Genomic DNA, 14,315 nt, shown 5'->3' with positions numbered 1-14,315 from the left:
GGGGAGAGGAAGGTGGAATGATAGCCTGAAATCCCAGGCTATTGGAAATGCCGAAACTGAAAGCATTGAGCTTGGATAATTCATCTCTTCAAGGTTCATTAGCCCAATCTTCAGTCCTACAGTTGTAGATGTCATTCATATTTTAAAATCTTGCTACAGTGTTAACTCTACTCAGAATTATGCCTCCTGAGTGATAGTTTCTTGGTGCTTGAGGCCATAGCCAGAAAACTTGAGGTATAGCAGGTAAGTCCCTCTTACCTTTTAAGTGGGAACTGCATCAGGCTGTTTCCATTTGGTGTAGTTTCTTTCTTGGTAACGCGCAAATGCTGGAATAAGCCCATGTGTTTTCCCCTCGGTTCGTCCAGGCTTGGCCACTTGAGACGCTGGAGCCAGGGATGAGGCAGTTAGGCTCATGGGACTAGTGACTGCTTCCAGTTCTTGTGTGGTATGATGTGTGCTGCATCCAGCGATGGTTCCTAAGGGACATACAGCTCATTCTGTAATTCTGTTACTTCCTTTCGGGATCTGTTCCTAATATAATTCTTGAGTTTCCTTTGTCTTATTTTTCAGTTATTATTCCTTAATCCCATTGTGCTTTTACAGGGCTGTGTCAAACTATACAAAACCCATTACTGTTGTATGGTTTTACAAAATATTTTTCAGCTACGTTTATTTGAATTTTATTCTTTCCCTTTACCATTTATTTGTGGTCTAATTTTTTTTTTAAATGGGAGAGTAATATTTCTTGATATATTTCCAGTCTTCCTCTAACCACTCTGAGTAGTGCATATTCATCTTGTTGTAACACTTTTGCTGCTGCTTCCTTTAATTTTTGTATTTGACTGCATTTTAATCCCTTTCCCCTTTTCCAGCTTCTGCAGTTATTTAAATTTTGAGCTGTCCATTGTAAGCTGTTGTCTATTATGTTGTCACACTTTTTTTTTTTTTTGGAAGAATTGTAATTCATTATTTATGCCTTCTATGTGTCTCTGGAACATTCTGCTTTTACTTTTTCCACAAAAGTAGATTTTAATTTTGTTCTCACTTATTTCTGAATTCTCTTTTTCCCCACATGTACTTATTTGAAAGCCAAGAGACTTGAAGTCTTCTGTTGTATGGGTTCAGTGACAGTACAGTACCTCTTGGTCAGCAGTCTTTGTTATTTTTTGGTTCCATATCCTTTTCTATTAGTAAGAGGTTATTTAGAATTTATTTTCCTTTCCATGGATTTACCATTACTTAGATTCTGCACCTCCCCCTTCAGCCATAGGTTCTTTTAGTATTAGCTTTTATTAAAGAAACTGGAAGCTTATAATTCAACTAGTGATTGGGAACGTGTAAAATCTGATTTGAATTTTTGGTTCTTCTGTAGGTTTGTGAAATATTGAAATCTTGATCAAGTTGCTAAACTTTTGTCAGAGGGTGCTATGCAAGTTGAGCACAAACTAAAGCACTTCGAATTCAGACAATCTTTCTTAGTCTTAATTCCTCCCCTGTAAAATAGGGTGAATATTTCTAAACTTCATAGTCAGTTTAGACTTCATGGCCTTTGAGCAGGAATTCTAGGAACTTATGCTAAAGACTCTTATCTGCTGTGTCCGCTGAAACCACGTCAAGAATTTTTGGTTTACTGGTTTTGCTTTTTTTTTTAATGATTATGCATGTAAACCTGCTAATGGCACGTTTAAATAATTTTTTTTATTCCTATTGTAAAATGTAGGGCTTAAGCACTTACCAGGCATCCAATACTATATATTCATAAACCATAGGCTGGAACTAAAATATACTTCTATCACTATTCTTTTTTTTGTGTGTGTGTGACTGTTGTAAACTTGCAGGGAATTGTGAAGAGAGATGAAGTCGTGTTCAAGGCTGCCAGACGCCGCAGAATCCCAATCCTGATGGTGACATCTGGAGGCTACCAGAAGAGGACAGCACGGATTATTGCCGATTCCATCCTCAATTTGCACAACCTGGGGCTTATTGACAAGGAGCTAGCAACCAGTGGAGCTGAAAATCCCAAGGTAGAAGAGATGATTAGAGACTCTGCTAAAGACTTAACCAACTTGTCGCTGCAATGACAAGTTACTAAATTTTAGGAAACAACTTCCTGGTTTAGGAGCAGGAAATCTCTCTATCATTATCAGGGTTAATATAACATATTTTAAAAGGACTCAACTTGCCTGTAAAATAATACAGTAGAGATAATACGCAGTCACAGAATAACTGTGTCTAACTTCTGAAGCTATCTTGAGCAAAGGCTTTTAAGCTAATTGAGACATATACTCAAGGGTACTGTCTTTGTTTGTCATATTGCTGTAGAAAGCTTCAATTGCTTCTCTTATTGTTATGGGTAGTCTATTATGTTGAAAGAACTATACTGTTGGTATCCAAAGACTGTCCCAGCCCTATTGCAGGTGATGCAGTTCAGACTGCGGTGGGAGAAATATGGACTAAACCTACTGGCATTTTCTTTTTGATGCTGCATTTTATTTATTGCTTTTTTAATTGAAATACTGTTATAAAATGAGTTCTGTACAGGCTTCAGCTGTCAGTTTAATACTAAAGTGAAGTGCAATACTATAAAAAAAATGGTTCAGTTGGTAGGCTTTTAAGCCATAGCCCATTAGAACAAAAGTTCATTAATTTGTATTTTATTCCTGTTGTTGATAGTGATTTAAATCCTACTTATAAACACCTTGAGAAATAAAATAGGAAATGCCTTTGGCTCCATATGCAAATGAGCTATAAGGGCTCAGCATTAACAGTCTAGTTTTTGCCTCTCTTAAAATGAGGCCTGCATATAAAAGGCAATAGTTACTATGCGTTGTAAATCGCAGAGTAAAACTACAATAAAATGAAAACTGATTTTAGAGTTCTGAGAATTCTTGCAGAAAATAGTATGTAGAAATGTAGGGCATCTTTTATTCCTGCCAGCTTGTCATGTCTAAAACAGCAAAGAGTCAATTTTGATTCTTTTTTCCTCCAAGTAGTGCTGTGTTTTTCACTTGCTTGAAGAGTAATGGTACTTATAGTTGCAGTCATAGTTGGTAACCAAATTGTTCCTATTTACAGAGAGAAATACAGTGAAATTTCTACATTAAGTTAATGTGCTAACTTTATACGGGAGCTTCTAGGAGGATCTGGGAACTAAATAGCATATTCAAAAGCAAACTCGGTGCACTAACTGTAAAGTTTGGTTTTATTTAAGTTGGTACATTTTGCATTAGGTGCTGTTTGCAGCATTGGGTCATAAATGTACTAAACTGTGTATTTTGCAAAAGCTTTTTTAACTTCCAAGTATTCACTGATTTGTAGTACAAGTTTCACACCATGTGTCGGTTTGAGCCTTTCTATAAAGAAACACCAATGTTTTCCTTGTAGTGCGGTTGGTGTGTAAGCTCTTTAAGGAATGTTTCATTCTAATTGGAAAACTCACCTCACTTAGTGGTAATTTTTAGATTGGAGGGGTTTGTTAATTGTAAGAACTTGCACAATTGCTATAAATATCTGCTTTAAAACAGATCTGACATATTGCACTAATCTTGAGTTGCGACACTGTTATTAAAAAGCACTTTTAAATTTCTTAGTAGAAGGACCATCAGAGTACAACTAATGTTGAGATGTATTTTTTCTATACTGTCTGTCACTGAAATATGTTATTCTTTCATATAATTTTTATAAAATTATAAATTACATTTCTATAAACTAAAACCCTGTCATAGTACCATGTGGTCTTTTCCAAAGCATTTTCTCTTTGTGTTAACATGTTTATTATTTTACCTTGGTGGAGATTAAAATGCTGTTGAACAGTGTTGAGTGATTTTTTTTTTTTTTTTTTCTTTTCACTTCACATGTTTCTTGGCTGTCAAAAACTTTGAAGGGAACAGTTTATTGAAAAGACAAGATGATGTGGGTTTCATACTTAAAACGTAACAAACTGCAGTGCGTCTTAAGCGTGAATAGTACAAGCTTTGTCACCAGCGGATGCCTTCTCTGAGAGTTAATGTGTTCCAAGTGAGCTTGGAAGTTTTACATCCAAATACTTATTAAGATATCATCATAAGGGGTTAAAGTCACTTTCTAGTTCCAAGTTACATCCCATGACCTATATTGTAACTCCTATTTTAAGTATTTTATTGTTACAGGTATTAAACTGTAAACTAAGCTTCTGTTAAGGCTGCAATAGTTTGTTAGAGGTCTTTTACAAATCAGTATCTTTCCAGAGAGAACTCAATGTTTGCAGAGGAGCCGGCTAGCTTTCAGACTCGTCTGTAAAATTTGTGACTGTTAAGCAAAGGGCACATTGACTGCATTTTCAGTGTTCATTATGAAGTTAGAATTGGTAAACAGACGACTGCTGCTTCATATTTTTCAAAACCTTTATTTAGTGTAATATTTGACTTGGTTTTTAAAACCAAAATATTAATTTCTACACTTTAGGAAACTAGTCCAAGATAAATGTGTACTGCTTTTTGAAAAGAAGTGGTGAAACTTTTATTCAAAGCTGAGTTTAGACCGCAGATAGACCACATGATTCATAGTTAATATACTGTTATCACGAGGCAAAGTTCACTGAGAATTTCATCGTGGAAACCTTGCCTTGACCTACCACCATCAAAATTTTTAGCTTTCTTTTGTGGAATGCGAAAACCTATGTAAGTCTGCTCAGACAATGCCATGCAATCACAAATTTTATGGGGAAAAAGTGTGGAGTTTGGGGGCGTTTTTTTTTTTTTTTAATTGCAGCTGTAACTATAAAATCCTCCCATAATAGGAAGGCATGTTTCAGAACTGATGCTCTAACTTACAATGAAAAAACTATCTTAAAGAAAGACCTAGTAGGTCTTGTCTTTCATAATAAGAGACATTAGTTTTGACTTAAATTACTTAAGCAAGAAATAGTGAGGATAGTTTAGTAGCTTACAGTTAACGTACAAACGTGTTTCTTGTTAGTCATCCATGTGTGAAATGTGTTTAAAAAAATAAACTGAAGAGTTGGTGTTTTCATCTATTTGATTTTACAGTTGGCGCATCGAGCTCCAGCCCCCCTCGTCTCTGTTTGACAGCTGACGCATGGTCTAGAACGTGGCATTAAAAACACTGGGTGCTGTGGTCATAGTCTTACCTGACTCCATCTTAGCTTTAGGTGGTAATATCAGCCTCTTTCAAACTGAAGGTGTGATTATTTTTTTTCTTTGACTTTGTTTTTTTGATCACCCTGCATTGTGAAGTCACAGGCTTGTATCATGAATACAAGGAAGAGTTTGGGAAATGCTGTGGTGAGACAGCTGTGATTTAAAAAAAAAAAACAACCAAACCTATAAAAAATTAATTGGTAGGCAGTTTATTGGGGGGAGCAGGGGAGGTAACACTTGTGTTTGGTGAGTCATAAATGACCCAGGTTCTCTACTCCTTGCTGCTCCTCGCAGCTTGAGGAACCTAATGATCCTGCAACTGTTCCCTGATACCTTCTGGCCCTGCTGCCAGAGTAAGCTGTTCAGCAGTGTTTCTGCCTTCTCTTGCACATACAACAAGGCACACAGTTGTTTTCAGTGCTGGCCGCGTACTGTTTTTGCAGTCTGTGAAGTGACATGTAGGAATTTCTTGTACTGTACGAGTTGTGCTGTACAATTGTGTCCTACATGCAACATAGCTGCTTTGGGGAGAACCCTCTCTGACAAATGTAGAAGTTATGAAGTTGGTAATTGTGGATCTAGACTTTGCTCCCGCTGAGCTGCCAGGAGCTGAAGGAGCTTGCTGAGTTCAGAAGACTGCAGGGTCTAGGATCTTGGTGCTGTCTGCTACGCCAGCGTTGGAATAACTGAACACCACCTTCTTTCAAGAAAACTGCAATCCCTTGGTAAAGAAGAAAGTTCACTTGCTGTCTTTGCCCAATGGAAGATGACCTTCCATATAACCCCAGGCTGATTCTGAAATGCAGAGCCTATCAGAGGCAATAACAAAGGGCCTAATCCCATGTGCGGCTGTGCCCTGAACTTGCCTTGAATTTGGCAGGGGTGGTGTACTCCCCAGCCCTTCAGGAGGCAAGCTTGCAAATTGTTCGGTATGTGCCAGCCCTCAGCTTAGACTTTAGATAGGTGTGATTTTCAGTTTTTTAGTCTTTCCTTGATGCTTTTGGTAATCTCTTAGATTTCCCATCCTGTGCTCATCTAATTTTCCCTCCTTTATCTTATCCTTTATGCAGATCATTTTGGTACAACCAGTCACTTTTAACCAAAGATCAATAGAATGAATTCCTTCTAAAATGAGATGATGTCTTGGTAAGCTGTATGAAGGACTAATTCCCGTCACTGGTCCTGATTCTCTCTGAGGCTTACCGTGGTGGTGGGAACAGGAGGTTGGTTTCGCTCAGTGCCTCACTCACTGCAAGTACGGTACCCACCTGTAGATGATTCTTAGGACAAAGTAACTCCTGCCCTACTTTCCTACAGCCTTTTGAATGTGCGAGAATACTGTGTGCTGCACATAGCACTGACTTCCTGAAACTTAATTCAGAATATTGTGGCAAGACAAAAATGCCATTTTGATGGAAAAGATTGACTAGGCAGAGGAAATGATTGTGGTGGGGCTGTGGTTCTGACTTACCAGCCTGGGGCGGTTCTGACCTCCCTCCTTACAGCTTACTTGAGATTGAACTTTTGGTTGGAGATGAATTAACTACAAAAACTATGAAAAGATTGCCAGTAATTTTAGGCACATCTTGTGTTACTGGTCCTGCAGTACTATATTTTGCCAGTGCAGTGGTCTGTGCAGCCATGGCACACTTCCATAAATCATTTCTTCCTTCAAAAGTAACATTACAGATAATTAGTTAAACTATTTGTTGTCAGATATAAGGCTAGTTATGTATTTCACTAATAAGATCCAAACTCATGTTTTAATTTGCAGTCGAGTAGACATCCTTTGAGCTTGACTGGAACTGATTATCTTTATTCTGGAAATGCATGTTTGATTTCTGTATTAAAAAAATAAAAGAGAGAAAAGGAAAAAAAAATGTATTCAAGGCAAACCTAAAATAATGCATCTTGTCTTTATATTGTCTTAAATGTAGTCTTTAGTAGACTTAGATTGCAGTGCTCTGTAAGAGCAAAGAGATGTCTCATTTCTTTCACTTTTGAGACCTAAGAAAGATTGTAATTAATCCTGTTAGCCAAAACCTCGCCTGTTTTGCTGTGATTTTTTTTGCATTGGCTACAGGTACAGAAGAGGGCGAAATAGACTTAAGGTCTATTTAGGTCTATAGCACAGATGAGACAAGGAAACCGAACATTTCCTGAAGAAAAAGCTACTGCCTGCTCTCTGCTTTCCTTGCACGTGACACTGGAGCTGGAGCCAGCAAGAGCCTCTTTGCTTTTGGTGTGACTGTAGTAGAATCTTTCCTGGTACATGTAGGTATCGGCATATTTATTTGCTGCTTCCATATATTGTATGTTAGCTTCTATCTCTTTTCATTGTTTGCCAATCTTTCCTGTGACAACCATCCACCAAAAGGGTCACCAAGGATGTTCTGCTTTTCTGTGTTGGTCACCAGGAGTTCTCCTGTGGACGCTGTCCTCCAGCTGCCGTACAGCTTCCCAGTGATTGATCTTCACTTCCTAAAAGCCTCCAACTACTTGGAAATTCTTAGCACAAGGGCATAGTGGAATTTGGGCTTATTTGTTTTGGTCTGTGGCTAGATTAGAGTTTGGGTCTTGTTTAGTGTATGAGATTTTTGGAAATGGATGTGGCACCTGAGACTCTGGGTCAGTGGCACGTTCACACAGCAACTTCTGTTGACAATTGTGGTTTAGGATGAGCAGCTCAGTGGGCTCCCAGATCAGAAAGAGATCTTTGATTGCTGCCTGAGTAGAAGTAATTCATAATAGCTCCTTCAAGAATGGAAACAGAATCTGATTTTAATTTTATTCCTTTAAAAATCAAAACAAGTTGACAAATATCAGAAGTACATGTTTGGGTTTTTTGTGGGACCTCCAAAAACTAGTGTGTCTGATGGTTCTTAATTTCAAGATATTATGATTGTCTTGGAGTATTGCTGTAAATTAGATGAGGTAGTCTTTGCCAAGACTCCATCCTGTGATAATCACAGCAGTGCAGATTAATGGAAAGCAGAGAGGAAAAGGCATTGCTGGAGGTGACGTGATGTGACTGCTGTGTAATCATTCGCAGTTTCACAATAGCACTGGTTTGGCGTAGCAGAGGAAGTAACAGCGTAATAAGACACAGCCCTGCTTGTTGCTCTGGGGACATAGGCAAGAGGGTGAAGTTCTGAAGCAGGTAGGTCGTTCTAAAGATTCTAATTTCTATTTATTTACTTCTTCCAGAACAGTTAAAATGTAATTATTTGAATGTTGTGAGATTGGTGTTCTCTCTTTTTTTTTTTTTTTTTTTAAATAAATAAATTATTCTTACAGATTCTGTAAGAAGAGTTTTAAAAATGGCATCATGAGCAATGGCCACAGCTCAGCTCCAGTCTGGAGGAGAGCTTGGTTGCAGGCTGCGGCTCAGGCGTGCCCAGGGGGGTTGGACCCGTGCCTGCCTGCCAGAGGCAGCTCCGGCTGCGGCCCGTCAGCACGGCTGACTGATAGTGCCTCTGAACGACGGGCATCAGTTCCCACCTCACTCACAACTCCTGCTCATCTTCAGGTAGCCCTGTGAGACCGCACAATACCCTGCTTGTTGCCATCCATATCTTTTAATTGAGTTTATAAGAATTCCCTAAAATACTATTAGAGTAAGTGCTTAGACTATTGGAAGTTGCAAACAGAAATATTGATGAAATTAGTCGTTTCTGGATGAATGTTTTCAGGTTCGTGGTATGCCGTCTCTGAAATCGATTTTGAGGTTAATTGTTTTTATCTCAGCTGCTGTTTCTCAAAGTTGCCTTTTGTTAATTAAAAGAAAACAACAAATAAAACCCCGAACAAACAGGAACAAATCCCAAACTTCTGGGCAACTTTGTATGCACAGTGCTAAATGTATCACGGGAACTATGAGAAAATGCTTTAAGGCATGCCATTAAATAATACACTTAAAGCTATTGATAACATATTAAGATCAGAGAACAAAACTCTACAAACAGAAATTAGATGTACTCACAGCTCAAAGAAATATCATGGAATGAGACTATAAAGCCAGACTAGAATTGGCAACCAACAAGTACTGAAAATCCAAGAATTATTTTAGATGGTAGAAATAGATGAGATTGTATAAAAACAAAGAAGTCTGAGAAGAAGAAAAGCCAAACTTGGGCTTTCATTCTTTCTAGTATGCAGTATCGTCAGCTCTGTAAATGATGCTAATCTCTTGTCTCCTTTTTTTTTTTTCCCATTACTGTTTCTAGATGTAAACATGGTGTCACAAAGATGCAGTTTTGGAGTGGAAGTAAAATAGCCGTGTTTTGATTTCTGGAGGGAAAATCACCCTGGATTTGCTTCCCAGGTGATTCCCTCTAATTCCTCCTTATCTTATGTACACTGACCTATAAACACAGCAAGTTGTAAGACAGCAAAGTAGCTCTTCACTAACTCAAATAGATAATAGACAAAGGTAAACAATCCAGTATATCTCAAGCCAACTTTCTTTGTGATTTCTTCTATTTACTGTTGAAAGCGCTAGAAAGCTTTGAGTTCCCAGTTAAGGGTTATGTTTTTTAATGCTATGGGCAAGTTGGAAACACCTGAATTGTTTCAGACTTAGTTCTTTCACTGATCTGTAGAATAGATGCCTGTTTTACCTAATCCTCAATCAAGCACAAGTTTTACAAATAACACAGGAAAAAACTGTATTATGACAGAAAAATAGGTACAACGTGCAGCGGCTACACTAAAAGGCAAGAGAAGTCTTTTGTATTTTCTCTAGCCTACATTCATTTACTCTTTAGGGGGTAGGATATTGAAACAAAACCAGTGAGTGATAGAGCTGTAGAGGTTCCATGCTCCATCAACATTTCATGCTGTTCATTGTGATTAGATACAAGACCATATGCTGATAAATTAATTGGAAAACTGTATGTAAATGTGGCTCTGAACACAACTCCATATAACTCCTAATGCTTCGTCAGCAGTATCTGCTGGGGTAATTTTCCCTATATTGTCATAAAAATCTAGAAAGTTACTAAATGCTCCATAGTCTGGTTTCATTTGGTTAATAAAAATGTGCACTGTATTTCTATGCTGGTTAACTAGAAAAACTAGTTCAAAAAAAGCTGTTTAAAGAAAGATGTTTTTCTGAATGTATAGTTTGCTAAGCCATAAGACTAGGATGAAAAGCAAAGCTTGATTTTAATGCTATTTAAAAACTCTTCCCAGAATTCTCGCTTGCCCACAGAAGCTGTCAGTAGCAATTATAGCGTGCTGTGTGTAGGTGTTGAAGATCGGTGCGTGGCTGTACAAAAAGGACTTGGTCATTAATGAAGTTACAGTACATTTCCTAACACTGCTACAGCAGCAGATAACTTCTGCCAAATTTTACGTGGCAAGCAGTGTAAGGCCCACTCTCCCCTCCATATGCAAAGAATCTTTGTGACTTGGTTACAAAAACTGGCTATTTTATATAGATCAGGTTTTCCTGTATTCCTTTGCGCGCATGTTATGCCACTCATGGAGCTCTGTGCCATCTTAACTAATGGTGAGAATGGAACAGCAGCCATAAAGGTGAATCTCCTCCTGTACTCATACATCAGACCACCTCACTAGTTATTTTGTGAATTAATCTGGTTTTATACAATATTTGTAGACGGGAGTTTTCTTACAGGCCAGCACGCAGCATAGCTATCGGTCTGAATGCTGCAGCTCATTGAATAGTGTCGAGTGTGGGGAACGTACTTCAAGGCTGAAATCTCATCGTTACTGTAAATTGAAAATGGAATACACTGCAACGCTAAAATAACGACGGTTATTAGCCACTGTTCAAACAGTAACAGTACTTTCAGAAATAGTGAGCTGTCTGAATTAGCAATTAAGATGTTGTATTGGATTTGTGAAAAGAAAGGCTAGGTAGCCTCATTTTATAGAAATTCCTGGTTTATAGAGGAAGAGGTAGCACGAACAATCGCTGTTAGCCTTTTCATTTTGGGGCTTCTTGTTTCACTTGTTGTTCATTCCGTCTGCTCGTGAAAACGTTGTTTGCACAGCCCGACAGCATACGCGACGCAGGAATGGGGAAGGTGAGAGCTGCAGTACAAACGTGTAGCCTTCCGTGCCAGCACACTGATTGAATTAAAAGGTCTCTTGAAGTGTGGCAGCAGCAGTACTGATAAACTGCAGACGTGGTTTTGTAGAGCTGACTGCATTTGCTTGAGAACAATATTAAGAATTCAAAAAATTTACGTTATTTTGACCTCAGAAAAGTAAATATGTATGTCTGAAAATTCACAAGCTATAATAGAGATCTGTTCTTCACGGTGTAGCTGCAGTAACTCTATCTTATTTTTGAATACCTGAGGCTCTTGATGTAATGAGTCTACACAGCTTGAGAAATAAAGCTGAGCCACCACATGAAGAATGCAATAAACTGCATTCAAAACAATTGCCATCTGTTTTTTTTATATTTTTCCTCATTAAAACTGGAAGGCTGATTTTTCCCAAATGCTGCGATGAAAATCAGGTGTTCCTGTGTTGTAGCATGGTCATTTTCATGTTGTTCACAACTAGAGAATGATATATGCTGTCCCCCTTTCGTACTCTTAAGCAAATCATTTCAGGAAATTTAAATGACACATTTTCAGGGTACAGGTAAAACCAAAGATTAACCTTTTCCTTTTCTGTAGAGATGACCAATCCTGACTTAGGCCTCACCTAATGTAGTCTACAACAAATGTAGTGCACTGTTATCTGAAAGATTTGTTATTAAGGTGAATTTCATTAAACGTAAAAAATGGGAGGGGTAGGCAAGACGTGATAGTTGTTAAGAAATGCGGTTTGTAAGCTTTAGTTCACATACAAGTCCTTTCCCAGCTTAGGACAAGGAATAGCTCAGCTGAGATATGGACAATGTAAACCTGTAAAGAATTGTCAAGGTCAGTGCTAACGAAGTTGGGCCTGATTTATTGTCCGTTTCTCCAACAAGGACAGTGTTTAGAGGGTTGGCTTTGATTTATTTTTCACCACTGAGGTATTGCTAGAGAAAAAAAACACCCACAACTCAACAAATTACCATACTGTGGATGTGATGAAATCAATAGTGCTCACACAAGAGATACGCTCCTTGCTTCTTTTTTGTGAGACACGCTCAAAGACCTTGAAATTTTACAGTGTGGGAAATGTAGTCTTTTAGCGTGTCTCAGTAAAATGCTGTCTCTGAGGTGCTGAGTGATGTTCCTGTCCCTAGAGAATGCACCTACACCTCCTCCTGACGCTGTGCTCGCAAGGTGGGGAGAGCAGCCTCCGGCGCTCGGCGGGTGGGTGGCATCCCCTTGGGGACACACAGCCCCTCTCTTCGGGGGGCGCTCGCAAATGTGGAAGTAGAGTTTTTCTGATAATGCTCAGCGGTGTTTTAAATGAGTGTACAGGGAATCAGGGGGTCACCTTAGTCACCAGGAACAGTTTGAGGTTTGCAGCAGGAGTAATATCCAGGCAGATATATTTTAATGGTAGTTTGCCTCAGAGGGAACAATCACGCCGTTGCTCACCCTTGACCTGCAACTGCTGATCTGGGCTGTCTAGAGGTGGCAAGTCAGCAGCCCTCCACAGAGGGAAGACCCAGAGACTTGCAGCTAGTGAAGCTTATTTTAGACTTGAAGCTGACTATGCCAAATGCTTAGAAATGTTTTCTCTTTTGTTCGTTTTTAATATTTCCCTTCCATTGTTGGCAGCAGCTTGGGTTTACCAAACCGGACTGCTGGGGTCATCTAAAACTTAGGGCTCTGGTTGTGTTTCATCTCCTTCTGCCTCTGCTGGAGCTGTTTTGCAGTTCATCTGCTTAAGAGGGATTGGAAAAGGTTTTGCAAATCAAAGGGCGTGCTCAGTTCTTCCTTTGACTATTTGGAAGAATTCCATTGAGAATAAAATTGAAGAGCTGAAAAAAATACGCTGCTTTTGTAATAATACTTCTCCTAATTCCATGGAAATCCTTTGTTTTTCTTTTACACTCCATATGGGTGATTTTCAAGCTGTTCTTCAGTGTCATCAACCAGAAGTTGGGTCATTTTAGTGACTTTACACATCAACGGATGAATACTACGTGTGGAAGTCTCTCTTTGAAAGTTTGTGTGTGTTACCGGATGTGTGGTATTCTGCTCTGCTTCAACTGGGTTCCTCTGCTGCACATAATCTGTGTTATATGAATAAATCAGTGCACAATTATTTTCAAAAGGTGTAATTTTTAATCTTTAACTCTTTATAAATGGAGTGAAAATATGACTACTAATACAGAGTATCACAAAAATGATCAAAAAGATATAGCCATTTCAGGGGCTGAGGGGTTCGAGTCTGACAGCTGGTGAGGTTTTGTCCTATCAATAAATAACTCATCGAGGAAGAGCAAGGCCACAAGTCCTAGAAATTAACTTTTTTTGCCGGAGATCTTTCCAGAGGAAAAGTGGTCTGACCTATGTAAATAATGTACAAATTTCAACAAGCCGTTTTATTGTTAAAAGATATTTCATCTATTTACATTTACTTTGAATATTTTCTCATTAAGTGTAGAGCTGTGCAGCGGATGACCAAGGCACACAAGTCTTTTTCAGTATTTCTTTACGAACGTAAGCAGAGGTAGCAAGACTCTGGTTAAATTTTGACTGCATGGAAATTAGAGGAAACTCTCATTGCTGTTGGCATATGTATGCGTACATAGATTTATTTTGCACTGCATGATGACTGTTTAACAAGTTTCTGCTGCTGCCAAGGATTGTATAACTCCTCCCTTGCAAAGAGAGGCTGGCTGGGAAGCTCTCGAGCTGTCTTTTTGTCACCAAGATAACCTCCTGCACAGCAATCCCAGGGCCAAGTCACGGCTGTAAATTACCAATGTGTAAGCAAACCACTGAATTTGGAGAAGAATATAGGCTTTTTTCTTCTCCGGATTTCAAGGGCTGGCCTTGTTTTCACCAGTTCAAGGACCTGTGGTGGAAAACAACAGCCATTATTGTCCTGAAGATAAAAATCTCTGAAGAGACTGTGTCTGATAGGAGTGGGGCTACTAATTAAGCATGTGATAGTTGAGTCGTAGGCTAATTGTCTTTTCCATCTGTTACCTAATAGAATTTCGTAACACTGGGATTTAAGGTTTGTCAATTTTTGCTATCTTTCATTCTAAACCTGGACATCTCTGCCAAGGCCAACACTGAAATGAGC

At 38.8% G+C, this 14,315-nt stretch overlaps 1 protein-coding gene across 1 annotated transcript in view; it reads left to right on the top strand.

Moving 5' to 3' along the window:
• Positions 1 to 2,187, top strand: part of HDAC11 (histone deacetylase 11) — a 28,337-nt gene extending 26,150 nt beyond the window's left edge. The window contains exon 10 of the mRNA XM_009889917.1: positions 1,839 to 2,187. Coding sequence (XP_009888219.1) covers positions 1,839 to 2,081 — 243 coding nt within the window. The 3' untranslated portion in view covers positions 2,082 to 2,187. The remainder of the gene's footprint in view (positions 1 to 1,838) is intronic.
• Positions 2,188 to 14,315: the final 12,128 nt, after the last annotated feature.

Source organism: Charadrius vociferus, unplaced genomic scaffold, assembly GCF_000708025.1.
Source record: "Charadrius vociferus isolate BGI_N301 unplaced genomic scaffold, ASM70802v2 scaffold67, whole genome shotgun sequence".
In the NCBI taxonomy this organism is placed as follows: Eukaryota; Metazoa; Chordata; class Aves; order Charadriiformes; family Charadriidae; genus Charadrius; species Charadrius vociferus.
Note: the sequence above shows the minus strand (reverse complement) of the source record. Positions and strands in the feature narration are given on the sequence as shown.